The 12,023-nt window shown below is 41.3% G+C and overlaps 1 protein-coding gene across 1 annotated transcript in view; it reads right to left on the bottom strand.

Moving 5' to 3' along the window:
* Positions 1–3,196: 3,196 nt before the first annotated feature.
* LOC115138827 (neuronal PAS domain-containing protein 3-like) overlaps positions 3,197–12,023 on the bottom strand; it is a 329,952-nt gene continuing 321,125 nt past the window's right edge. The window contains exons 9-10 of the mRNA XM_065025795.1: positions 8,682–8,797; positions 3,197–7,954 (exon numbers count right to left, since the gene is read on the bottom strand). Coding sequence (XP_064881867.1) covers positions 6,513–7,954; positions 8,682–8,797 — 1,558 coding nt within the window. The 3' untranslated portion in view covers positions 3,197–6,512. The remainder of the gene's footprint in view (positions 7,955–8,681; positions 8,798–12,023) is intronic.

Raw genomic sequence — 12,023 nt, 5'->3', positions numbered from 1 at the left:
TCATAACTTTGACGAAATATAAAAATGTAACCACGGACAAAGCAATTAAATTGCAATGAAACTAATGAAAACTAACTTAATTTTAAGCTCTCCTGTTTGTGTAGTGACTTTTCTCTGCTGATTAAAACGGTCGATATATCAGTCTAATCAGATGTACACTAGAAAGCTCACCCATTATTCTAGTGTACAAACAGAATACTGTGAAATTCTAAATCAGAATCAGAAGGTTGGTCTGGTTAGATGAGTTCTGAGATGGACAGCTTGAGGGCATTAGAGAAGCTTCAGATTCATAGTTTCTCTCTGCCCTGTGATCTTTCATAACCCTCATTTCAAATAGTGTAAAATATTTAAACTAGTCTGGATAGCCTTAACGCGCTTCTGCTATGATATGACCTCTCCTCACTGCTGTCTGAAATCATGGTAGGAAGATTGACAGATGGTCAACAGTTGGAGTTGGACACAAAGACAAACATCTTAGAGAGTAGATTGACATAGTCAGTGTTGTCTATATAGTTATGCAACATGGTGCTAATCAAGTCTGTCTGTCCATTGATTGATTCAACAAATATATTTACAGTGATCCGATATTTATTTTATTTTTTATTTCACCTTTATTTAACCAGGTAGGCCAGTTGAGAACAAGTTGTCATTTACAACTGCGACCTGGCCAAGATAAAGCAAAGCAGTGTGACAAAAACAACAACACAGTTACACATGGGATAAACAGACGTAGTAAATACCACAATAGAAAAATCTGTATACAGTGTGTGCAAATGAAGTAAGGAGGTAAGACAATAAATCGGCCAATAGTGGCGAAGTGATTACAATTGAGCAATTTACACTGGAGTGATATATGTGCAGATGAGGATGTGCAAGTAGAAATACTGGTGTGCAAAAGAGCAGAAAAACTAAAACAAATATGGGGATGAGGTAGGTAGTTGGTTGGATGGGCTATTTACAGATGGGCTGTGTTACAGCTGCAGCGATCGGTAGGCGGCTCTGACAGCTGACGTTTAAAGTTTGTGAGGAAGATACAAGTCTCCAATTCTACTCATTTTGCCATGGGGCAGAGATACATTTTTGCAGTTCTACACATTTTGTCATGAAGAAGAGAGATATTTTGACAATTATATAAACAATTTTATGTAATTCGACACATTGTTTAATTGGCCCAGTAATAACTATTTTGATTTAAAGCAAGTTTTCTGCAGTTCTGCACATTTTGTGATGGACGGAGATTTTTTGTGTACAATTTCATGCAATTCTACTCATTTTGCAATGGGGCAGAGAGATATGTTTTCAGTTTTAAAGCACATTTCCTGCAATTCTACCCACTCTGCCAAGGGATGCAGAGACATTTTTGCAATTTTGTAACAAATTCCATGCAATTCTACTAATTCTGCCATGGGGCGGAGAGAAATGTTTGCAGTTTTAAAGCATGTTTTCTGCAGTTCTACACATTTTGGCATGGGGTGGAGATTTTTTTTTTTTAGTTTTAAAGCTAATTTCCTGCAATTCTACACATGACTTGCCATGTTAATGATATCTGAGTTAGACCCCAGCCAATTACCTTTTCAAATTAACTGCCAATATGTCAACATTCCATTCAAGCAATGCAGTCAATCCACAGCCGTACACTGGTTGAAACCAGTTGATGACAGGACTAAGTTGTAAATGTACTGATATTGTATCATATAATAGCACACACAGCTTTCTAAGGAAACAAAATCGGAGACATTTATGGTCTGTTTACATATATTTTAGAGGCAACTGTATTTTCTTAACGTATAAAACACATATAAACTGTATTTATAATTATGTGACATGTTTACATTGACTATAATTCCATTACACAATTTCTGATACATCACATGCCTTACTCTTATTTTCCTGCATAAGTAAAAGCAGGAAATGCATCACCTATGCCTCTCCTGCAATATATTCCAATTAGACTGGTTTTGGATTTCTCTGACCAAGATGGCTGCCATTTTTGCCCCATTATGGAACTCATGGTTTATGACATAGCCCCTCTAGTAATGTAATAGGATCTCTACGGTTGAGATCCAAACTGAGTCCCCCGCAAAAAGTATGTTGCTTATGCCTGGAGCCGGCCTTGCATTCAAATCATGGAACCAACGTCAGACTTTCTGTTCTCATAGGGGGCCATTTCATTTACCAGGTGTAAATGAATGTTACCAGATTTTCGAAACAGTTGAGTTAAAAGAAAAAAGAAGAAAATCACTCAAAATGATCATATCATTTACTGCATTTATTACAGATGTAGTTAGTCATTTATCACATTATGATAAATGATATTAACAGATTATGCTCATTAAAAAAACACCAATAGAGAGACATTTGATGGCTTGGGCATCCTTTTTCTAGACAGGCCTTGTCTGCAATATCTGGGGAAAGTGTTCACATTTTTTTTTACACATTTTCTTCTGCTTTGTGCCTTAGTCTAATGGTTGACCCATTACTCAAATCAAACGTATCGGCAGATAACTATGTCATTTCTTAAGACCTCATTGTTTTCGATGCATTTACACTAGACGCCTCTCTATGCATGATACTGGGCAAACAAAATGAGAGACAAAACATTGTAGAGGGCATAGTTTGAAAGACAGTTTACGCTTTAAACTGGTATTATACCACAATGATATTGACAAGATCGTAAGATTGTCCGTCCAAGATGATGCGTGTGTGAGTGTTGTTCCATGTGATGATAGTCGGTTAATTTAGCCTGTTAAAGTATTTCACACATGATCACAGTAATGTTATTTTATCCATGGGTGAGCGAACATAATACTGTGTGTGCTTTTATCTAAGTGACAATGTGAGTTAAATCACTGTACTGTAACAACCAGTACTAGCTGCCCTATGATTAATGATGTGACCAATCAGACTACAGTAAATAATGACCAAAGTATTCTGATTGGAGGGGAATGAACCCAGACTGTGGTCTGACATAACTACCATTATGGCAGGATTGTTAAGTGTGAACATACAGTACCTGAATGGATGTCCCAGCAATGTACACAGATTCAAACTAGGAAAAGCATTAGACCAGTATCACCTTTTTCAAGCAAGATCAGAAAAGAAAGGCAGAAAGAAAGAAAGACTGAGGCAGCTTACTGAGGTGTGGGGCATTCATTGACATGGCTGAACGTAAAATAAATGATGCCAGATATTAACAAATCTTTGAGAAGTTTATTATGAATATGGCACCTGTTAGATGGTAAAAAAAAGTGTTACAGACAGAAAACAACCATGGATGATGATGACAGGTTTATTTGAACAAATGGAAACCTACAAAAGTATAAAATAACCCTGTTGTAAAATGAAGTATGTACATTTCTGAAATTGCAGCATTATTAAAAAATGGAAATAAAAATGTTTAAAAAAAATATATACAAAATAAGCCAGGCACTCAAAGTTAGCTTCAGTTAGTTGTTGTTTGTCTTCAAAAATAAAACATAAAACAAATCAAATAATAAATGTACCATAGTTCTCTTTTTAATATTTTAATTTGTTTGTATTTAGAATTTATAACACTGTTAACATTGATACTAAGAGAATCCCCTTCTCCTGTAGTATTCATCTACTTGGTTTCTCTTAAAATAATCTGTATAATTGTACAAGAAATTGTTAAAAACACAGACACAGTCTTCACAGGTAAGGAAGTCATTTTTCATATTTAAACTTTAAACACTATGTATCTGACAGTAGCTGAGATTAGTTTAAGTTTAAATCACCAATTCATTTAGACACAACACAGAGACATTAAAACAGCTCATCCTGCTGTTCTGTTGTAACATATGGGTGTATTTCCTGGTCCGTCCACAGTGTCTGTTTTAAGTGAGCTGTGCCCCCGACCCGACAGTCTCACCCTGCTTCGCTATGTCTTAGAAAACACTAACATCTAGGATAGAATCAATCTCAAGTGATGACACCAAGCTCCCCTGCAACCATTCCAGCATTCCAATCAACCAACCCTAAACGTTCATTTTGTATTCTTTTTTTTAACATTTATTTCATGACCTGGATTTTATTTACAACACATCTACACAGAAACTACAGACACTGTTTCCTGATGTAGGGGAGTAGCCTGATTCAGTTCAAAAGACAAAGGCTCCCCCTCCCTTTGTTGGACAGACTAAAAAACACTGAACGTTGAGACAAAGCTGCTGGACCGAATGAAATCAAGTAAACTAACAATCAACTTAGTAAACATGCATTTCCAAAACATCTATAAAAATAGATTTATAGTGCGAAATATTTGTTATTTTCATTTCTTTAGAAACCTTTAAAATGGTTTATTGTCCTGAAATACTACCATCATATTTTTGTCCTGTGAGTTGCATGGTCCTTGAAGTCAACAGGTTTGGTGGAAACCAATGAAATACACCCAATGCATACAAGAAGCACAAGGGACTCTGGGAATGTTTCACAACTGAGGCTTTTATGGTTCCAGTCTAGAAGATACATCTTAAATGCTACTTTAGATTTTTGTCGTAATTTTTCATAGGGTAGGTAAATGCAAGCTGGAAACTGTAAACCCAGAATTCCTCAATGGCAAAAAATGGCTCCTTAAACCTTTGAGCTAGTTAAGAGTCTTTTATCTCTGAGAGAAAGAGAGGTATGTAGACTACACAACAGCAAAGCAACAGCAGAAACAGAAAGAAATACAGACAGAAGGAAGCAGCAAAAGGTGACGCTACATTGGAAGGCCACCACACGAAATCCACTAACCTCCACGGGTCCACTAAGACTGCAGAGGAGAAGGAGAGGGTTACACACGTTCCCTGTCCAACTCCAGACTACAGATAAAGCACAGAGAAGACAAAGGACAAAACAGCTACATCAGCTCAGTAACACTGCATATAGTAACACACACTGAAATCGCTATGGAGACTGACAGCCAGTGACACTTACACATTGTACACGTTTACGGTTATCACGCTTAGTAATAGATTACTTGATGGACGGCTGTCAAAAGATGAAGTGACAGTTTTTCCATTTTATTACAATTTTTTAAACAGCAATCACAGTGTTCTTAACACCAAACTGTGAGATCACTTTTTTGGCAACAGAGAAAAAATTAGGGAATGTGATTTTTCCAAAAACATATTCCGTTTTGATTGAAACGCATGTCTTTATTACAATCTCCTTGATATGTGATTTTAGGAATCGGACAATGGCTGATGGAAGAACGGATTTGGGAGACTGACGTTGATAGTAGTGAGGTTTAGGATGTAAAAGAAAGAGGAAGGGTAGAGTAGAAAAAACAACTGACAGAAGCCAGTCAAAGTTAAACATTCATTTTTCAAGTTAATGATGCAAATTAGCCTCTGTTACACTGAGACTAGAAAGTGATCTAGTTTTCAAAAAATACAAACAAAATCAACCTGCTCCATATAGGTATATTCTATCCTTCAGGCCCAATCTGATTGAGCCCTTGAACTTGACTGAGGGGAGTAGTAATGCACACGAAACTATGTTGATTAGAGGTTTGACTCTCCCCAGCTGTCACTCAATCACTCATCTCTGTGAGAGAACTGTGGAACAGAAGAACCTACATCAGCCCGCTGAAGGAGGGTAGTAAACTTGATGGAACAGTAGCACCATGGATCTGCAGAGGATGAGTGCATTCCAAATGGCATCCTATTCCCTAAATAGTGCACTACTTTTGACCAGAGCCCTATGGGCCCTGGTCAAAAGTAATGCAATAAATAGGGAACAGGGTGCCATTTGAGACATAACCGAGGAAATGGAACCGGGGGAATACTTGTATCTCACACCGACCTGTACTTGTTCCAAAGTCCTGGGATTTATAACATTCTATTCACAGGCAAATACCCTGCTAAAATAGCTTTTTAATGCTTGATTTGCAAGTTAAATCTGTTCTATAAAAAATAAACAAAATGAATTATAAAATAAACTACTATACCCTTATTATGATCTAACCTTAAAACATATTTCTTAAGGTTATTTCTATGACAATGTCAAACAGAGTAACATCCTTTTGTCATAGTCAACCTTGATCACATCAAGATATGAAGCAAAACCATCCAAGGGTTTCTTTCCATAGAAATATATCTTCCACCATCACTCTTTAAATACACTAGACATCTTCATAAAGATGCAACATAATCAACTCAAATAAAAAGTAGTTTACCCCAGACTCCAGTAGGAGACCAACGGTAATATGAATTCTCTGTAGGCAAAAATGAATTCTTTACAATAAACAATAGTCAGTTGGGTTTGATCAGAGAAAATCTAATTGATAGCACTGTAAGAGGAGCAAGAAGAGGACGAGAGATTGATAGAATGGGAGTCAATAGAGAGAGAGAAAAGGATAGAAAGACTAGGAGCCATTCATTTCTAGTACACAAGATCAATTGCTCAAATTCAAAATGCTAGAATATATTTATTTTCCACTTGAAACACAGTCTTATGCCTCAACGAGTCTCTGACAGTTGAACACAGTAATATGGTCTTGGTGTTTTGCTCTAATCTTCTTTGCGCTCCAGAGTTTGTGTGGTGTGTATCCCGTTACTGTAGACAGGGAATGGAAGAGTAGAGAACAGTCCCTCTGCCGTGGTGAATACATTGGCTGCTGGCATCTGGGTGAGACTGGCGCCGGACATGGTACCCCCAAAAGGGCCAGCCATGTTGAGCCGGTGGACATGATGATACAGCATCTCCATGGGTGTCTTGGGGTCGATGCCGAAGCTGGGGCTACCGTTGACATCCACAAAGTTCATAGCGTGGGCCACATTGTTGGGCAGCAGGTTGGCGCCTGCCTGCATGGCCAGAGTGACGTCGGCGGGGGCGTAGCGGATGGTGCCAGTGGTGTAGACCCGTGAGGCAGCAGTGCTGGTCGTGGCGAGGGTGCCGGTGACCCGTTGGACCAGTGGAAGCGCCACGTTCCCGGCCTGCAGCCTCTGCAGGGCCTCCAGGTCGCTGGTGTACAGCAGGGAGGAGCCGGACGTGGTGGGGGTGCTCTGACATTGCTGGTTGTCGCGCGGCGAGGCCGAGAGGGGCGGGGACAGGGGGTCGGAGGAGGACCCAGAGCCAGAGGGAGGGGCCAGGCTAGCGGTGCTGGAGGCCGAGGAGGGGGCGCTGCTATAACCACTGAAGGAGGGGGGTACGCCCTTCCTGGTACCTGCGCCCCCACTGCCCCCCTCTGTTCCTGGGGGAGTAAGCACTGAGTCTGGGATGGAGACCTGCAGACTACCAGGCTGTGGGGAGGGGAAGGTATCGTGGGCTGGGACGGGCTTCGTCATGCTGTAGGGAGACTCGTTCCTGGAGATCTCTCTGTTGGGTGGGTAGTTCCAGATGATGCTGTCATTGTCGAAGTTGATGGGCTCGGACATTTCCGTTTTGATCTTGAGCACAGAGGCACTGGCAGGGGAGGGGGTCGGCAGGAGGGGGACAGCCCCAACAAAGGTGTTAGAGCTGGGGGTGGCAGAGGAGAGGCACATACGTTTAGGACGACTACCGTCCCATTTCTGCTTTTTCCTCCTCTTCTTACGCTTCTGCTGCTTACTGGCAGCGGGGGTGGCGAGAGTCTTGATGGCGCTGTCACAGGCTTTAAAGCTGTCGTCATCTTCCTCATCGTCATCATCATCTTCTTCTTCAGAGGAGGAGGAAGGCGAGTCGTGCAGCTCCACCCCTCCGTTTCCATCTCCGTAGTGCTCCACCTTGATGTGCAGGTCCTCCAGCCGGCCCAGTCTGCCCTCCTTGGTCTCCACCTCACAGTCGCTGGGCTCCAGATCGTCCTCGCTCTCCTGGCTCTCTGGGTTGGAGGAGCTGTCTCCCTCCTCCTGACGCCTCATCTCCTGCTCTGAGGACGACTGGCCCTGCTGCTGCTTTGTACTGTCTGTTTCCGGGTCCTCTGTGTTCTCAGTCTGGTTCCCCTTCCTGTCCCACTTGGAGTTCTCGTTGTCGTCTGAGAGAAAGGTTCCATTTAGTATACAGACTTCAACAACACTAAAAAAAATCCATGTATACTGTATAAATATCTGTCCAAAATAACCACTACAAATGAAATAATCTTTCATGCCCTTCATTAAGATCTTTTTAATGTTCAGTATTGCTATAAAGAGATACAGTATATGGAATATTCCCTTTACCCCTCAATTACAATAATTGACTTATTTACTCCACCACTGTGTTCTACTGCAGTTATAATAACGTCTGTCTGTCTGGTGCCTGGTGTGTTGGCTTGGCACCGATCACCCCCTGGATACTGGAGCAGTGGTGCTCTCCAACCGTACTGTCAGAGTGAGGAGGACAACTCTACCCAGCAGCAGCTGGCCTGGGCCACAACCCTCACCATGCCCGCTGGCATAGGGGGCACTGAGGGAGGCCTGGTGCCAATGGCCAATATGCTGGCTCTTTCCTCAGACTGTCACCCAAAATCATCCTCTCCTCTCCTCTCCTGCCCCCTTGGCGGTACTCCATTGAATATGTTTCATTCAAAATTGTCCTCAAACTAATGATGAGGGCTTTTCTCCTCTTTCTCCATGGATGGCCACAGTATAATACAAGGTATGCTTTCTCTTAGGGAGCTTAGGCCAGGTTATACTGTAAAGAGCTTTGTGACAGCTGTTGATGTAAAAAGGGTTTTATCAATACCCTTATAATGATTTATTGATTGATTGATGGTACCGTACCAGAGTTGTCCTTGGACTCGGACTCAGAGTCGGATGTCTCTGAAGACTCTGAGGCTTTCTCTGGGAGGTTGGGTAGCTGGGTGATGTCCATGGGCGTGTCCTTGTACTCTGGATTACTGAAGGAACAGACAATAGAGACAACCAAAAGCCTTTATAATCTGGATTACTGCAGGAACAGACAACACAGAGGTATTTATAATCTGGAATACTGCAGGAAAAGACAATAGAGACAACCAGAGGTCTTTATAATCTGGATTAATGCAGGAACAGACAACACATAGGTCTTTATAATCTGGATTAATGCAGGAACAGACAACACATAGGTCGTTATAATCTGGATTACTGCAGGAACAGACAAAACATAGGTCTTTATAATCTGGATTAATGCAGGAACAGACAAAACATAGGTCTTTATAATCTGGATTAATGCAGGAACAGACAACACAGAGGTATTTATAATCTGGAAAACTGCAGGAAAAGACAATAGAGACAACCAGAGGAAGAGAAAGTCAGTGAGTGCGTTGAAATACACACTAATAATTATGGAATTTGGCAGATTATGCAATAGTCATGTAAACACTTAATTTAACTCGGTGGCAGGTAGCCTAGTGGTTAGAGCGTTGAACTCAAAACTGTAAAGGTTGCAAGTTTGAATCCCTGAGCTGACAAGGTATAAATTCTGTCGTTCTGGCCCTGAACAGGGCAGTTAATCCACTGTTCCTGGGCTGTCATTGAAAATAAGAAATTGTTCGTAACTGACTTGCCTAGTTAAATAAAGGTAAAATCTTAATCGGCGAAAGGTCAAAATTGAATTAAGCATACGCCGATTAAAACACCTGCTTTTCTGAACAATCTGTTGAATTATTAAGACATGTAAACATCTTAACCATCATTCCAGCGGTGTATTTGATCTGTACAGCGGTGTATTTGATCTGTACAGCGGTGTATTTGATCTGCACAGCGGTGTATTTGATCTGCACAGCGGTGTATTTGATCTGTACAGCGGTGTATTTGATCTGTACAGCGGTTTATTTGATCTGTACAGCGGTGTATTTGATCTGCACAGCGGTGTATTTGATCTGCACAGCGGTGTATTTGATCTGTACAGCGGTGTATTTGATCTGTACAGCGGTGTATTTGATCTGTACAGCGGTGTATTTGATCTGTACAGCGGTGTATTTGATCTGTACAGCGGTGTATTTGATCTGTACAGCGGTGTATTTGATCTGCACAGCGGTGTATTTGATCTGTACAGCGGTGTATTTGATCTGTACAGCGGTATATTTGATCTGTACAGCAGTGTATTTGATCTGTACAGCGGTGTATTTGATCTGTACAGCGGTGTATTTGATCTGCACAACGGTGTATTTGATCTGCACAGCGGTGTATTTGATCTGTACAGCGGTGTATTTGATCTGCACAGCGGTGTATTTGATCTGTACAGCGGTGTATTTGATCTGTACAGCGGTGTATTTGATCTGCACAGCGGTGTATTTGATCTGTACAGCGGTGTATTTGATCTGTACAGCGGTGTATTTGATCTGTACAGCGGTGTATTTGATCTGTACAGCGGTATATTTGATCTGTACAGCAGTGTATTTGATCTGTACAGCAGTGTATTTGATCTGTACAGCGGTGTATTTGATCTGTACATGTGCTAGCACCAGCCGAGTGAAGCTCCCTCTTTAGCGCGAGTGAAGTTCGGAACAACAATGTATGCATCATACAAGTCGTTTTCACATACAAACTTTTATGTCTGAACTCAGAAACAAATATGCTTCCTAAAAATAACATGTTCACTGTGGTAGAATGTTTATTTTGCTTGGCAATTTTCTGCATTTATCAGTGCCACTACTATATTCATCTGACTATCCACAATAATCACATTATTGTGTGCATGTAACCATGCTCACTTTCTTTGCCAAAAGATAATCATTTAGAGCATATCGCTGCCAGGGATTGCAGAGAACACAGCATTTGACATTCTCCTAGTGTTCTGATTGATCCAGCTGTCCCTAAAGCAAAGCTCCTAACTCTTTGGCTCTCACAGCTGCTCTATGGGTCCGCAGAGGTGAGGAGAAATTTGGAAGGATATTGAGAAGATATATCTATTACAATGGCAAAAAGGCATTTCATTAACAGTGCCTTAGAGCAAACTAATACTGTCAGATACCGTTGAAGTCGGAAGTTTAAATACACCTTAGCCAAATACATTTCAACTCAGTTTTTCACCATTCCTGACATTTAATCCTAGTAAGAATTCCATGTCTTAGGTCAGTTAGGATCACCACTTTATTTTAAGAATGTGAAATGTCAGAATAATAGGAGAGAGAATGATTTATTTCAGCTTTTATTTCTTTCATCACATTCCCAGTGGGTCAGAAGTTTACATACACTCAATTAGTATTTGGTAGCATTGCCTTTAAATTGCTTCACTTGGGTCAAACGTTTCGGGTCGCCTTCCACAAGCTTCCCACAATAAGTTGGGTGAATTTTGGCCCATTCCTCCTGACACAGTTGGTGTAACTGAGTCAGGTTTATAGGCCTCCTTGCTCGCACGCGCTTTTTCAGTTCTGCCCACAAATGTTCTACAGGATTGAGGTCAGGGCTTTGTGATGGCCACTCCAATACCTTGACTTTGTTGTCCTTAAGCCATTTTGCCACAACAAGTATGCTTGGGGTCATTGTCCATTTGGAAGACCAATTTGCGACCAAGCTTTAACTTCCTGACTGATGTCTTGAGATGTTTCTTCAATATATCCACATAATTTTCCTTCTTCATGAAGCCATCTATTTTGGGAAGTGCACCAGTCCCTCCTGCAGCAAAGCACCCCCAAAACATGATGCTGCCACCCCTGTGCTTCACGGTTGGGATGGTGTTCTTTGGCTTGCAAGCCTCCCCCTTTTTCCTCCAAACATAACGATGGTCATTATGGCCAAGAGGTCTATTTTTGTTTCATCAGACCAGAGGACATTTCTCCAAAAAGTAGGATCTTTGTCCCCATGTGCAGTTGCAAACTTTCGTCTGGCTTTGTTATGGCGGTTTTGGAGCAGTGGCTTCTTCCTTGCTGAGGGGCCTTTCAGGTTATGTCGATATAGGACTCGTTTTACTGTGGATATAGATACTTTTGTACCTGTTTCCTCCAGCATCTTCACAAGGTACTTTGCTGTTGTTCTGGGATTGATTTGCACTTTTCGCACCAAAGTGCGTTCATCTCTCGGAGACAGAACGCGTCTCCTTCCTGAGTGGTATGACGACTGCGTGGTCCCATGGTGTACAGATGAATGTGGTACCTTCAGGCATTTGGAAATTGCTCCCAAGGATGAACAAGACTTGTGGAG

Source organism: Oncorhynchus nerka, linkage group LG12 (genome assembly GCF_034236695.1).
Source record: "Oncorhynchus nerka isolate Pitt River linkage group LG12, Oner_Uvic_2.0, whole genome shotgun sequence".
NCBI lineage: Eukaryota > Metazoa > Chordata > Actinopteri > Salmoniformes > Salmonidae > Oncorhynchus > Oncorhynchus nerka.
Note: the sequence above shows the minus strand (reverse complement) of the source record. Positions and strands in the feature narration are given on the sequence as shown.